At 64.2% G+C, this 15326-nt stretch overlaps 3 protein-coding genes across 3 annotated transcripts; all 3 read right to left on the minus strand.

Moving 5' to 3' along the window:
• Positions 1-7604: 7604 nt before the first annotated feature.
• Positions 7605-8763, minus strand: EMIHUDRAFT_103624 (hypothetical protein; the record flags this gene model as incomplete). The annotated part of the gene is made up of 2 exons (XM_005766122.1): positions 7605-8036; positions 8122-8763. 2 exons carry the CDS (start codon positions 8761-8763, stop codon positions 7605-7607), a joined length of 1074 nt encoding a protein of 357 aa, XP_005766179.1.
• A 2383-nt stretch (positions 8764-11146) lies between these two features.
• EMIHUDRAFT_212227 (hypothetical protein) lies at positions 11147-12166 on the minus strand (the record flags this gene model as incomplete). The annotated part of the gene is made up of 4 exons (XM_005766123.1): positions 11147-11677; positions 11770-11835; positions 11919-12015; positions 12117-12166. 4 exons carry the CDS (start codon positions 12164-12166, stop codon positions 11147-11149), a joined length of 744 nt encoding a protein of 247 aa, XP_005766180.1.
• A 652-nt stretch (positions 12167-12818) lies between these two features.
• EMIHUDRAFT_103625 (hypothetical protein) lies at positions 12819-15094 on the minus strand (the record flags this gene model as incomplete). Its single annotated transcript, XM_005766124.1, has 3 exons — positions 12819-13559; positions 13728-14101; positions 14467-15094. The coding sequence occupies 3 exons, from the start codon at positions 15092-15094 to the stop codon at positions 12819-12821; spliced, it is 1743 nt and encodes a 580-aa protein (XP_005766181.1).
• Between the last annotated feature and the right edge of the window lie 232 nt (positions 15095-15326).

A 15326-nucleotide genomic window follows, 5' to 3' on the forward strand; every position in this document is an offset into this window, starting at 1 on the left:
GGCGAGCTCAAGAGCCAGCCTGCTCCTAGTGAATACCGAAAAAAGGCATTAAGAGTCAGAGTTCACGTGTGGCGCACATGAACACCACACATATCGTAGCTACACGGCTAAGAGCGATGCGCGTAGCCAAGCTGCCTCGCAAACCGCGCGAGGGTGTTTCTTACTACGCCATGCCCTCGTAAGACGGCAGTCAGAAAGGAGGCGTTGCTCCACGGCTCGGCCACTTGACGACTCGTCGTGAGGTGCTCGCCCTGAGCTGCCACTTGAACCTCGTTCCAGCGCGATATATCGTGCGCTGCGAGGGCCTGCATTGCGGGGATCAGGCACGCCTGCGACACGCCATAGAATCGGAGCAGCTGTCGTGTCGCCGCGTCGAAAGAGCTGGCGCCCGCAGTGAACTGCTCGAGGCGGAGCGTGAGAACGCGGTCGGGCCGGGAGTGGCTTTGCAGGGCGCTATGCAGAGTCGCCATAGTCGGCAGGGTATCTGCCGCCGCAGCTTCGGCGACCATGACCACCCCCAGATCAGCCGGGAGTCGCCTCAGTGTGGCGCACAGCGTCTTCATGTGATGGTCACGCCTGCACTCGGCGTTCGACCGGTGGAACTTGTACATGCTAACGACGAGGGAAAACGGGTCGCGGATGATCTGCACGTAGCGTACGCCGCGCTCCAGCTTTTGCGCCACCGGGGAAGTGACGCAGGTTGGGTACGAGGCAAAGGATGGGGAGCAGCTCTCGCCGCGGCTGGGGTCAAAGTCGGAGCTCGTCGGCAAAAATGTCAACCGCGTTGAGATGGTCGCGCGGCTCCCGTTGCTGACTGCGACTGGCCACTCGCTGTGTGTATCGACCGGCCAGCCGCAGAACGCTTGCAGCGTCTTGAGGATCCCGTGCGTCAGGACACAGCCCGTCTTGTGGTGCCGCACGAAGACAATATCTCCCGGCGTTGCACCGCAGCGGCCGCTGTCGCCGGCGCATGTCGAGAAGGGCTGTGCGAGAGCAGTAGAATGCGAGTACGAATGCTCGGACGGCAGGTTGTGATCGACGAGCGGATGGGCCGATGGCCAGCACTCCTGGCCCACGAATTGAGCGGCTTCTAGGGGGCGAATTGCTCGTAGGGTGGCGTCGGCGTACAAACTCGCGTCGCATCTTGTCAGCTCGAGGAGACGTCGGCGCTGCGCCAAACGGAGATTGCTCCAGCTCCAGCGACGAGCGGCCTCTAGTATGGCTCTCGGCCGGCCATAAGGCTTTGGGCGCACGACGTGGTCGTACACCGGCCACTGCGCTCCCGCCCATGCGCGACGCGCAGGCCGCTCCTCGCCGGCAGCTGGGAGGCAGTGGAGCTTTCCCGTCGAGGCCTGGCTGTACTCTTCTCCAGCCTTGCAAATCGGCGGCTGGAGAGCAAGCCGCGCCTCGAGCTTGCGCAGGAGGCTTGGAACGCAGTCGGTGACGCCGACGATGTCGAAGCGCGCAAGCCGCGAGCGTGCCTCCTCGAGGATCGAGCACCGCTTGCTGCTGGTGCTGTCTGAGGAGTGCATGCCCCTCGCCTTGGGCGCGAAGCGCGTGTGCATCACGTCCCTCCGCTCTCTAACCAGCAGACCGGCCTGTGCCGCCTCCGTGCCTTCGGCCCAGGTGGCGAAGTCAGCCGGCTGGGTCTCGTTGCCGCCGAGAGGCGGCCACATGTACCAGGCGCTGAAGAGGTGGGCGATGGGCTCACGGACGAGCGTCGCGGTGACGAGGGTGCCGCCAACGGAAGCGTACATATCGCGAAGACGCCCAAGCGCGGGCTCGACGCTGGGAGGGCAGTCATGCGATGCGATTAGCTGGGGGAAGTGGGAGGTGGGAGGAACGTAGGGCTGGGAGGGGGGTGGGGCTGGGAGGGAGGTTGCAACATGTGGCAGTCGAGCTTGAGGCTCGCCTCTCGATGAAGAAGGCGAGGGCCGACATTCCCCCAAAGTGCACCGCAACGCGTACATTTTTCCAGGCCTCGCTCCTGCGAGGCGTATCCAAGTGTCGGTCACAGACCGCGATCTGCGATGAAGACCTGCGGCACCTCTTACCCATGATACCGTGGAACTGCGAACACAAGAACCGCACCGCGTCAGCCGGCTCAACGACGGCGTCCAGACGCGGCACGTACCGCTGAACATTTCGATCGAGCCACTGCCTGACTGATGCCCCGCCGGTCTTCTCGATATGATAGAGCAGAAGCAGCGAGGGACTCTCCTGCGATGTACTCTCGAGGTAGGTGGTCCGGTTGAAGTGTGAGCTGGGCTCCACCCTGCGCCGAGAGGCGGCCACGCTGGAGCAGCAAGCCTCAGCGTTGCATCCATCGTATTCATCGCACCAGCCCAGCCGGTGGCGCCCACTGCTCCCCGCCGTCAATCCGCATGAGGCTCGAAGCATAGGGCGAGGGGGTGCAACTTTTGGACGGCGGTGCCATTGCGCGGCGCGCCGTTCCGGGCACCTGGACTTCGCGCGCTCATCTATTCTTAAAATTCTATTCTAAAATTCGTGCCCACTGTCGTGCGAGGGAGCTTTGTTGTAAAATTCTTAAAATTCTGAGCTGTGGTCTGTGAGGGTCCGCCCGCGGGCGCATTTTGTATACCGAGGCGGTGCCCGGTGCCGAGCGCAGGCTGCAGTGCCCACAGGCCGCGAGGCCGGACCTTAATTAAGATTTAAGTAAGACAGCATTGTAGATCCCTGGGCGAGGGTGGCGGAGAGGGCTGTCTGTCGGCGCTAAACCGTAACCCTGCGGGGGGGGGCGGACCGCGGCCGGCGATCCACCTCTGGGCCGGCGCGGGGGGCCCAGAGGGTGTCCATGCGGGGGGGAGATGGGGTCCCATGGCCCGCCGCAGGCGCCGATTTTTTTGAGTTTTTTCTTTTTTCCCGATTTTTTTACTTGTTTTCATGGGAATTCGGCGTACTTGCGGCCATGCTATCACGCCTTGCGACAGCCTGTCGGCGCAGCTGACCGTGCCATGATGCACAATTGATCACCTGCATAGCTCGCGGCCTTAGTATTAAGCATTCAGTGACGACCTGATCGTACGGCCAGTAGGAAGGTGTCCTTCCAGCTGCGTGCACGCTTCTGGCGCAATGCGCGTCACCTCGGATGGGCTGCTGGCACTCTCGAGGCTATGCCTACACAGCCTCGCGCGCATGGGCAGTCAAGAGGGACCACGCACCTTCTCAGGACAGCGCCGGTGCCTCTCTCTTGGACCGGCAAACTTGGTGGTCTCGTGTCACCAATGTGGGACCAGTGCGGCATCGCGCCATCGACAGCTCTGAACTGCGCCTCACCACTGACCGGGAAGGCCGCCAAGTGGGCCAGCACAGGTCGCACATTGTGGCAGCAGTCAGCAGTGCATGGCTGATAGCTAGAGCAGCAGCGTCAGGGTCGCAGGGTCGGATCGTGTCAAGCCTCTCGCCCGGCCGGCCGCGTGCAGACGTCGGCCTGTCTGCTGTCTGGAGTGATCTGTCGGCGGTCAGTACGACCGATCAGGTCGGAGTTTTCTGATGGTTGGAGGGTCTATCTGTATGTACTCCTCGAGATCTCTCCAAATCTGCCCTCTGATTAACCTAGCTTAATCGGGAAGTCGGTGCTAGTAGAGACTAGTAGAGCCGGAGCCCCGTTTCCGCACTGCTGCGCGGCGCACGGTGTGGGCCGGGGGCCCCCGCGCCGGCCCAGAGCGATCCACGCGTTCCCAGACAGATTCCCGTTGGAGGTAGACCGCTTGTGTAGCCAATCAGCCTTAAGCGAGCGCGGGCCTGGCCGTTTTGGACCAATGCGCAATGGCCGAGTATCCGAGAGGCGGCAGCCCCTCTGCCCTCTAAGCTCTATTCTATTGTTTGATGTGGTGAGGCTAAATCAATGAGATTAGGCCCACACTGCCAACTTGAGGCTAAACTCCATGCACGTTTGTAGTATCTATTAGCTTGCCAACCCCAAAGTCGCGAGTTGTGCAGGACCCCCGCCCATGCAGCGTGCAGCCCCACTTATCATGCTGCAGCCCCAGCTCCCAACTTCTCAGAGAGAGATTGTCTTCCTCAGTCGGCCCTCTAGGTAGGGTAGCCGAAGCGCTTGAAGTCGCGGGCATACACCTGCGCGATGAGCTTTTTAGAAGCGGCGCTAAGATGTGCTAGGCCGAGGCTACAGTTTCCAGCCAGCTTGCGCTTCTTTAGTCTCCGGAGGCCGCTCGCTGGCAAGCGCTGTCTCACCACCCGCTCAAACTCGCCCTCCGGCAGCCGCTCGAACCGGAGGACGATGCCGCACTGCGCACCGTCTGCGTCGGCTCGCGTCGCACCGTCGACGTAGGCCCACTGGGGCAGCCAGTGGCAGTCGTTGGTGGTCGACATGGCATCGTCCCGCAGGCGCGCCATCTTCCGACGTACGCGTTGGTCGAGCGCTGCCCTCACCTGCTCACAGCTGAGCCGCTCGGGCCGCAGCTCCATCTCAATTTGCGAGACGGCGCGGTCATACGGGTTGCGCACGACGCAGAAGGTGCGGTTGGCTGGTGGAGCGTACGCTGGCGCCGGGGTCCCGTGGCTTGAAAACATGCTGGGTGGCATGTGCCACGGGCTGCACGGCTGCCACGTCCCGTCGCAGGCAGACGCATTGCAGCGCGGGCCCGCGGCGGGGCTCGCCGAGCAGAGGCGGCCCCACGGACAGTCGCCGCCGGGCCAGCCGCGGACATGACGGCCCCACTGGCGCCGCGCTCGAAGCGCGACGTCCTCGATGCTCGTGCCCGCCGTCTTTGGGATGTGGATGAAGGCGAGAGGCTCCACGAGACGGCTGCTCATCCCACTGGCGGCTGGGGACTTAAGGCGGGTTGGCGCAGTGCGCGGCGCAGAGCCAGCTGCCGCGACAGTGCCGTCGGTCGCCCACCGCCACCAGTAGTCGAGCGTGAGTCTGCGCGGCAGCACGGCCGGGTCGAGCAGGCGCGGGGCGAGCGCGGCGCGCCAATGTCGCAGCCGCTCCTCCGTGATCTGATGCGGCTCAAAGTCGTCCACAAAGGCAACAGGTAGCATGGCATATGCCTTGTCCAGTGCCGAGCGCTCCACGATTGGGATGGCACCCGCGGCAAGTGCCTCAAATGCCTTTGGCGCCGGATCCTGGCCGCCACCGTGCACGCAAAGTACAAAGGAGACGTCTCTCGCCATGGTGGCGAGCATGTCGGCGTGGCGCATGCGCTCACCCGGCTCTACGCACCGACCCCGACCGGCGCACGAAACCCTTCGCGGTCGGTGCACCAGATGCGCCCATGCACCGCCGGGCTTGCAATGGGCGCTCACCCGCTTGCGCAGGTCAAACTGAGATGAGTTGGTTGCGCTGGCCGAGCGGGCGCCGCGGTGGACGCAGAGCATCTTGAGCGGGCGGTGACGGAGTGGCGCCTGCGCGGCAGCGCGCACCGCCCCCCACAGCTCGCCGCAGACCGGCTCCTCGTACCGCGAGGCGCACTCCTTTGGGTTGAAGCCGAGCGGGAGCGGCACCATCTTTGGCGGGTGAGGTGCCACGAGGTTCTCGACGAGCCAGCGCTCCACGAGCGGGGAGCTGCAGAGGACTTGGATCGCGCGCTTCGTCTCTAGGCCGTGGGGCGCCAGCCTCGCGTTCACCTCGGTGGGCAAGGTGCAGTCCTCTGAGCCAGAGAAGAGCACGACGGGAGCAGTGAGCTGCGGCAGGATGCAGCTGGCGACGGCTGCCAGGACCGCAGCGCCGTCCTGGCTGCAGCCCCTCATCGATACAAAGATCGAACGTGGCGGCGAGCGCCTCTTGGCGAGGACAAACCCGCGCGCCTCGCACGGACCGGCCTGCCCAGACCGGTTCGAAGGGTCGGGAAGGAGCTGCCAGTCGCACATGGAGGCAAGGCCGACGATGCTCCGAAGCGGCGACGCGGGCACCTTTTCGATGCGCGTCGAATGCAGCGCCGGCTCGCCTCCTCGCGACCCGGGGAGCAGGCGGGCCATGCGTGCACATGCGGCAGCTGCGTGGTGAAGTCACGCACAAGTTGCAGAATTTTTCATTTCTCTCTCTCTCTCTCTCTCCCCCCCTCTCTCTCTCTCTCTCTCTCTCTCTCTCTCTCTCTCTCTCTCTCTCTCTCTCTCTCTCGCTCGCTCGCTCTCTCTCTCTCTCTCGCTCTCGCTCTCTCTCGCTCGCTCTCGCTCTCTCTCATACGTTGCCTTTCTTCTTGTTTGTCTCTCTTAATGTCCGGTGTGGCTCTTCCGACCAACGTACTCGAAGGTGGCCTGCCTGCCTGCTGACTTGGGCTGTCTGAGGTTTGCCTCTCGCACCCCGTCTGTTTTCCTTTTTTTCTCTTTTCTATTTTCCCGGGAAAACTCCGTGGAAATCGTCAAATTTTGGGCTCTGAGCCGAGTCTGAGGAGGCTGGTTAGGGCCCAAAAATCAGCCGATTTTAGGCCAAATCGGCAAAATGCCGGGATTTTGCGGAGAACCCGTGTATACCTGGAAATCACCCTGCACCGCCTGCCTGGGTATTTTGTCGATTCCCTCAATTTTGCCTCAGATTTTGCCCCAGACCAGCTCTCAGACTCAGGGAAATTCGCGAGTTTCCAGAATGGAGCACCAAACACCCTCTGTGCTCTGTTTTCCCTGGAAATTTCAACCCTTCGACGTGCCTTCTCTCGCCGGCGCGGCCACCGCCGAGCGCTGCTCGCTCTGGGTGCATGCGAGAGAGAGATTTTTATTAACCAACTTCTCTCTCTTCTCTCTCTTGTGCATGCGCGTGCGCCGCACTCGGCCTGGCTGCCACCTCGCGCGCCGCTCCGCGTCACAGTCAGGACACGGACACAAGGAGCACTTGAATTTGAACTGCGGTCATTCGCCTCCTCCACTTGGAGCACTTGGAGTGCAGTCAGTAACCTCACATCCAGGGCCGGCTCCAGGCCTCCGCAATTTATTCTCCGCAAAAACGCGAGGAAACACGAGCCCAAGCGTAACCGTATTGTGGAATGTCGCGCACGCAGGCCGACGCTAGCCACCAGCAGGGCTTGAGCAGCCGGCAGGGTGACAGCAGTCTCGAACAGCAGGGTCAAGCTTCTGAGGAGTGGCAAATGAGAAATCGGGAGGTGGAAGCGCTTCTGTGCGACTTCGTTTCTTCAATCCTATGCGAAAAGCCAGCAGATGTCTTCTCCTTTGCCCGCGACTACTTCCACGGAGAAACGATCAGGCACACCAAGAGCGCTACTAGAAGCACACCGATTGCTGCCGTTGCTGATGATTCGAGCGGCGAGGCTTGAATGGGGGACATGCGCTCGGCGTGGCGGATGGTGTTTTGTGTGCAGACCAGTCCTGTGCGTAAGACTCCTCCTGTGCCTAGTACGAGGAGAGTCCTGACACGCATGTGGTTCAGAAAAATGTTGTTGATTCCATCCCTACCTGGCTCACCGCCTGCCTTGCACCGATTCGCTCACACGCGCGACACACAGTGCTCAACCTCAAGGGCACGGCTCTCCAAGGTGCCGCTATTAGCACACTCTATCTCTTCGCAGACGTGGTCATTTGAGTGCTCAGCTTCTCCAGCAGCCCCCTGTTGATCTCGCGCTCAGCCTTTGAGATTTCAAAGGGCTCGAGCAGCTTGCGCCTAGAAGCAATCAATTCCGCTGTTGTGCGAGCCCCTTGGGCCGAGAGCAACCAACCTGAGAGCAGCCGCACTCTCGCTCCATCTTAATCTGCTCCTTGAGCTCGGCGGCATACGCCAGATTCTTGGCCTTGATCTGCTCTTTTCTCTGTTGCTCGCTCTCGTGGTACAGCCTCTCCTCCTGCCGCGCGTGCACGGAGAGCGACTCGTGCAACTTCTCGTCCTCCTGCTTCCGCATCTCCTTGTCGCGCAGCTGCATCCCGAGAGTATCGAGGCACTCTTTCTTCATCTTCTCGTGGATCGCCTTTTTTGCCGCTTCCTTGGCAATCGCGTCTGCGGCATCCTTCGCAATCCGCGCGTCGGCTCGCGCCTCATCCTCGCGCGCAATCCTCTCCTGCCGTTGCTGCATTGTCTCACCGCCCTCGGAGCCGCGTCCCGAGCCCACCTAGGTTTCGAGAGACCGCACCCTGACTTAGTCCCAACGCTTGCGGGTTGGATGGTTGGTCTGTGGCAGGTCGGCCAGGTCACACCTTCGCCAAGCGCTCCTCCTCTGCTCTCGCCCGCTGCAGCACCATCCGTTCCTCGCGTTCCTTCGCTTCCTGCTCCTTTTTGCGCAGGTAATCCTTCTCGCGCTGGATCTTGTCTTCAGCCAAGGCCTTGTTCTTTACGTTCTGGCTGATCACCGCCTCCATGTTGCGCTTCTCCTCCGCCTTGCGCGCAGCCTCCTTCTTGCGCTCCTCCTCCATCTCCCTCTGCACACCTTTGAGGAGGTTTATCTCATATTCGCGCTGCTGCGCAAGTTCGGTGTCCTTGGCCCTCTGCTTTTCCTCCAGCTGTAGCCCCAGCTGCTCCTTGACAGCTTGGTTACGCCCGACCACCGCGGCCTTCTTCTTCTGCTCGGCCTCCTGCCAGTCCTTGAGCTGCCTCTGCGACTCCTCTATCCAAGCACCATCCATCTTCTCCAGCTGCTCGCGTTCCTTCTTGAGCCTCACCTGTTCGTCCAGCGCTCGACGAGTCTCGCTCTTTCGCCGAAGCGCCTCGGCAGCATCTGCCTCGGCGCGCATCTTGCTCTCTTTGGCCTCGGCCAACGCGATCGCCGTGTACGGATCGAGGGGCGCGAGACCTTTTGCGGCCAGTATGCGCGATGTGGGAGGCAACTTGGCGTCCTCCATCCGGCGGAGCGCGAGCTTACCCTTGTAACCGCCCCCCTCGGGCGAGGGGAGAGAATAAGCTGGCTCGGCTTCCCGTTGGTTTCCCAAGGACGAAACGGCGGCGGGGCCGCGGCCAAAGAAGGCTAGGAGGGAGGTCGGGCCTCGCGCCCGCCGTACAACCATCGAGAAGCAAACAGGAGAACGGACCGAGCGGGAGGGGGAACCCCACCGGAGCCGGGGCAGGGAGACCGGGCGGAGGGGTTTTGATTGGTCGGACGCCGTCGCCAAGGGGGAGTGTGTGTCGTCGCGTGTCCTTGTCTGGTGTTTACTAGCTCCGAGTAGAGGGGGCGTTCTGCTGCTAGGGGAAACCTGGAGCGCGGTACTAGTAGCGTAGTAGGATGAGATTATGAAAAACGCCGGAATTCGGACGAGTACTCTCGCCTGCACAAATTCGATAAGTGGGACAAGGAGGGATGCGTCCCAGGGTCCTGGAGTTTCAGGCGTGCTTTCGCTCCGACTCCTCGGTGACCAAACGACGAGCTGGAGAGCTGGCGACCGAACGCTACCCGAGGCGGCTGGCGGCGATGGACGACCGAGCGGAGACGCAACGAATCGAGGAGCGGCTCCCGCAGGGAACCGACGAGTGGCTCGCGAGACCTCGGCTGTCGACGACTTCGCGAGGAACGATCACGCCGGTGGTGATACTGCAGCCGCTGTCCGCGCCGGTCGGCGACGTGGTGATGTACACCGGGCCGTTGCAGGCGATCGGCTGGCAGCGTCAACAGTGCGATAGCCAAGTATCGCACTGTTGGTATATATAGCAGGAGAAGGAGATGAGAAATATGAAAAACGCTGGAATTCGGGGGAGTACTCTCGCCTGCACAAATTTGATAAGTGGGACACGGAGGGGTGCGTCCAGCTGGCACCAATCATGGATACGAAGCGACGGGACCGGAGCTCCCGCCAAGGTGCAAGGAGGAGGCCGCGAGCGGCTCTGAGGGCGTGGACGCTCTGCGCCATTGTTTGCCATTGACAATTCTGAAAAACAAGAAGAACAATTCTGAAGAAGAGAGCCCCCACATGAGTTCGCGAAAGTTCCTCACACAGACCCCGTTGCGGCTCAAAAAGTCAGGAAGGGAGTACGTCATTTTGGCGGGGTCTTCATTTTTCTGCGTTATTTTAAATGAAATCCTGATTTGGCTCGTGCAGGAGCGCGCTAACCCTCGGAGAACCGTGTTTACTTTATGGCCCTTTCCCTGCGAACGCGCACCCCCCTAGGGGTCAGGGCTCTCTAGCCCGTAGCCCGATGCCGATCATCCGGCCCGCTGGGGACGCTTCTTAGCTCCCCGGCCCTGGATGTGAGGTGAATGACTGTACTCCAAGTGCTCCAAGTTTCCCACTCTGCTACTGACTGGTCCTTTCCCAGGCGAGGGCTGCCATCCGGGTATGCGAAGGCGTATTTCCCGCTCGGTTTGCTGTGCTCTCTTCGCCGTGTAGTAAAACTGGCGGACGAGTGCCGCCCTAGCGTCCTTGAAGATGGAGTCGACTCGGGCGTCCGGCGTCGCGTCACACTGCCTGGGCGGCTCGGGGCGCCAACTTGGCTTTCCTGTAACCGCCCGGGTTCACGCCCGACCACATCGCACATGCTTGGGCAACCCACGTCACCTACCTGCACCTGCGTTTGTGTGTCTGTGTGTGTCGCTAAAGGGAGCGGACCCTGAGTTGAGGAAATCGAGGGACGCGACCCACCTCGCCACAGACGGTCCCGCGCCTCGCCGCTAAGTTTGCGGCACGCCCCGCACCGTCCGCTGTGCCGCGTTTTTTGTCCGGAGTGAAAAGTCCAACGCGCTCGTCGGTGGCGGCTTCCCTCAACCTGCGCCGCGCTCGGCGAACCTCGACAGCGCTTTCGGTGGCATGCAGCTCTTTGCGACAGAAGCCTGGAGAACAGCTCCTCTGCTGCTCACACACTCTGCACAGTTGACACAGCCTACTGTGCGGCTGCCACAGCTGTCACAGCGATGGGCTCGCCCTCACTGGCCCTCAGTCACTTGTGCTGCGGCTTGTGTGAGCGACACTGCTCAGCGACTGCCGGCACACTGTGAGACCATGAGTGTGAGGTAAAACCACGCTACCAGCGCTTGGTCACATCGGCCCCGAGGTCAGATCCATCTACTCTGTTGATGACAAGACTTGTTTACTGGCTGGAGCCGAGCAGGAGGACCCAGCGCACAACCCCTGGTCAACTCAGGGTCCGCTCCCCGTATCTTCTGTCCAGCGTCCACCCCTGCGCCCTGGCATAGGCATGTCCAGAGGAGCCGGGGGGCGCCCCCCCCGAGGACTACTTTTATAGCATTTAGGTCATCCCGAAACAAACGAAAAGCCAAGCACGGGATGGAACATTGCTCTATCCCACCGATTCTTCATCCAGGGCTTTGCGCCGCTGGCGCCTGTCGTCCTCCTCAAAGCGGCTGAACAGCTCCGACAGCTCCTCTGACTCTGGCCCGAATGCGTCGGCCTCGCCACCTTCCACGCCGGCAGGGGCCGCCGAACGCTTCAAAAGGCAGAGCGAGTAGCCGCGATTCGATCGCACGCGGGGGCACGCGGCGGCGACTGCGTCGCCCCCTCCACGCCACGCCGCGCGTGCGATAGCGGGGAACTGCCTATGCGTGGTCTCTAGCACAAGAAAGAGAGTGCCCGCGGGCGCCCTCGCGAAGAGCTCCTCGAAGAAGACAAAATCGCTGTCGCGCAGCGCCACCGCATTCTCCGCGACGACGTAGGACGCGACGAAGAGGCGCGTGCCGCCGGCGAGCGCCTCCTCGACGAGCTCATTCGCCGGCGCGGCAAGCGGCAAGGTGATATCGCACCGCCCGAACGCCGCAGAGTGGCGCGGTGGGAGACGGAGGTGGGCGCGGTTGTGGCCGCCACGCGATCTGCCCTTGGGCGGTGCGGGCGGTGCGATATCACCTTGCCGCTCTATATATACGGCCCCCTCTATATATTCCGCGAAGCCGTTCCTGCCCAGTTCACTTGTGGCGGCGCAGTTTTTTCGATTTTCGCAGCTCCACTCGCGCCGAAGGGAGTGTTGAGCCGATTCTGTGATTGCGGCTGCGTGGTTGGTCGGCGGCCGTCGCGTTCGGTCGTCCCGTGCCGGCCTCGGCGTCGCGGCCCTCGCACACCCTGGGTTCGTCCGAATTCGAATCGCCGTTGTGGAGTACGGGCGCGGCAAAGTCGGCGCCTCGACAGCGCCTCGACGGCGGCCGCAAAAGCCGTATCCTGCACGTCGCCGCGCGGCCTCGAGGCGCCGCGAGCGTGCGCTGAGGTCAGCACGACTCGCTCCGGCCCGAGACGGCCGACGCGCGCGCTCTCGCTCCCACCTCTCCATCCCGACGCTCCGCGCTCGCTGTGTCGCCCGCGATCGCGGCATAACCACCGAGCCGCAGCGCGGCGCTCGGCCCGCGCCGCCGTCTCACGAGCTCGTCTCTCGCCCGCCGCGCAGGCGAAAACCAACTCCGTCCTCAAGGGCAAGCTCGAACGACTCTCGTCACTGTACCCGCCCTCGTGCCACGCTGCAGCCGCCGCTCTCGTCTCTCCTCTGTCGCTTCGCCGCGGTCGCGGCCGCACGGAGGTGCCACGGGCCGTGCGAGTGATACTCCGCTGCGTGCTGTCCGGCTCCATATACTGCGACTGGTGCGCCGCGGATGTTTGAGAGTGCGGTTTAAAAAGGTCTCCTGCCCCCACGGTGCGGAAATCATGAGAGGGGCAAAATCGCATCCTCCGCATGGCGGCCTATTTGACAGTCGTCCCGGCTCCGTCCAAGCCCCAATCGGGTCCTTTCATACCAGATCTGGGCCGAGTGAAGCCTGAGTGAGTAGGCACACGCCATGGGTGAGCACCGGGGCTCCGGCTCAGGTCGTGGGGCATAGCTCGGGTGTAAACAGGGTCTGGGGCGGGCGGCCCGCCGCAGGCGCCGCCGGAGGCTGGCCCGCCGCAGGCGCCGATTTTTTGGCGTTTTTTTTGCTCAAAATTGAGATATTTCTCATCAAATTCTCATCAAAATCGAGCTCGCTACGAGCTCTCTAACTGCACATCTCCTCGTTGAGCCTAGCGGCGCCCGTATCGCCCACGCCCACATTCTTCTTCTTCTTGCCCTTCTTGCCCTTGGCCCTTGCTGCACTTAGCCGCTCAACCTCCGCCACTGCCGCCGCCTCCGCCTCGCTGCCGCTCTGTAGAAGGGCGCGCGCCGCCGCACTGTAGCAGCCAGGCTCGAGGGGCGTGCCGCGCGCTTCCGCCTCGCGCAGCAGCCGCAGCGCGGCGTCGCCGCGGCCGGCCCGCTCGCACGCGCCGAGGGCCGCGTTGAGTGCGGCGGTGTCGGGCGGGATGCGGCGCTCCTCGACCATCTCCCGGTAGAGCTCGAGCGCCGCGTCGCAATCCGCCGCCCGCCCGCACGCCGCGATGGCGGATGTGTAGCAGTACAGGTCCGCCGACGCGCCTCGCGCCTCGAGCGCCGCTCGCGCGCCGACAGCGTCGGTGCAGCCTCGGATGGCGGCGGCGGACGTCGCCGCGCCGCCGCCGCCGCCTCGATCGGCGACGCGGCTGGGCGCGAGCGAAGGGTGGGGCGGCGCGGGACCGGCCGCCGGCCGCTCAAAGACGCAGAGCCAGCGCGCAAACGCGCCCGAGCCTGCGCCCGCGCGCGGGAGGCCGCGCGAGCCGGCGCGTCGCGACTTGCGCGTGTGGAATCGCTGCCGGCGGGCGAGGAGGGTGGTCAGGCCGTGGGCGCCGCCCCGCCGCGCGAGGAGCTCCTCAAAGGGAAGCTCCGCCTGCTCACAGACACTCTGGTGCACCGCTGGCTCGTCCCTCGGCCGCCCCTCTCCACAGCGCGGCCCCGCCTCCTCCCCGCGCGCCGGGAGGAAGAGGGCGAGGCGTCCGCCCGGACGGAGCAGGCTGCCAGAGAGGGAGAGCAGCGCGCGGGAGAGGTCGGACGGCACCGACTGCTGCCACGTGCTGCCCACCCCCTCGCGCAGGACCGGCGCCCGCATCCCGTACGGCGGGTCGCACACGACCGCGTCGTACGTCCCCGCAGCCTCGGGGCCGAGGAGAGGCCCGGCAGGAGACAGCACGTCGCCGCAGCCGAAAGTGGGCTCGCCGAGCGCCAGCGCCGCAAAGTCGTCCGCCGCGTGCGCGAACGCCGACGCGTTGCGGTCGGCTCCCACGGCGGTGGCGCCCAAGGCCGCCGCGCACACGAGGAGGCCGCCTGTGAGGAAAGTGCCGAGAAGGTGCCAAGAAGGCTCCGAGGAGAGCAGGGCTGCAGGCGAGGAGGCGGCCTCCTCCGCAGCACGGATCGAGCACGCGGCTCCCTCGCCTACGGGACGAGCTCGGAGAAGCTCCCGAGAGGGCTCCTCGAGGCGCGGCTCGTGCGGTGCCCTCCCTCGCCGGGCGCGCGCCAGGTTGGCGAGCAGGAAGCCTACGGGCAGGCTCATGGGAGGAGGCTCGCGCGAGACCGGTCCGGCGGTGTCGGCGAGGCCGCGGCGAGGAGGAGGAGGCCGAGCTCGGGCTCGATCGCCGTGGCGGCGTTGTGCCGCCTCTTGCGCAGGGCGTACCTGCCGAGCAGCCTAACGGGACGCGTCTCGGACACGTCGTGGACGTGTCTCCCCGGGCAGCGGCTCGGGACGCGGCGGCCGAGCGACCCACTCGACGGGCGCCGGAGGGAGCGGCCGGGCGCTCCACGGCTCGCGGCGACGCCGGTCGCGGAGCGCCACCCAAAGTGGTGCGGCGAGAGAGGCCCATCCTCGCGGAGCAGCACCCACTCGCGCCGCGGAGGCGACGCCGCCGCGGTAGCAGCCTCGCCGCCCGGTCCCCACCCGCGGGAAAAGTCAGCGAGAGCGGCCGCGCGGGCGTCGGCTCGCAGATTCGGCTCGGCCAGGTCGATTAGCTCGAGAGCCGGCATATGCTGCTGCTGCTGCTGCTGCTGCTGCTGCTGCTGCTGCTGCTCCTGCTGCACCTGCCAAGCCACTGCAGCGGCGCCGGCCGCCTCGGCGCAGCCCGCGGTGGCGGCAACCTCAAATACCCCGTGGAGGAGCACGCTTCGCGCCGCGGCGTCAGCGAGGGCCGTCCGCGACGCCTCCGTCTGCACCTCGGCCCAGCACAGTGATTGGTCGGGGCTGCCCTCGGCCAGGCGCACGGCGTCCGGCGGCAGCAGCGCCGACAGCTCGTGACGTGGAAGGTCAAAGGGCCCGTCAAAGCCATAGGTGTGCCGCGAGCGGCCGCGCCACAGGATCAGCGTGCGCGACGGCGGAGCCAGCACCACTCCGAGCGATGGTGTGAGCAGTGCAAGAATTGGCAGGCACCTGACCATTCCTCTATGCGGCAGCGGCGGAGGGAGGAGAGCGGCTAAGAGGCTGAGAGAGAGGCTCAGAGGTCCTGGCACTGCTGCGGCGCGGCGGTCTCTTTGCGGGCTCGTCGGAAGGCGATGTACACCTCCCTCACCTGGCGACAGTCGAGCGACCTAGCTGTAGCTCGCGCGCCTCCAGCCTCTGCCGCGAGACCTCGTGACGCGGCCAGCCCTGCTTGTTGGTGCTTGGTAGGTT

Source organism: Emiliania huxleyi (assembly GCF_000372725.1).
Source record: "Emiliania huxleyi CCMP1516 unplaced genomic scaffold EMIHUscaffold_52, whole genome shotgun sequence".
Classification (NCBI taxonomy): Eukaryota; Haptophyta; order Isochrysidales; family Noelaerhabdaceae; genus Emiliania; species Emiliania huxleyi.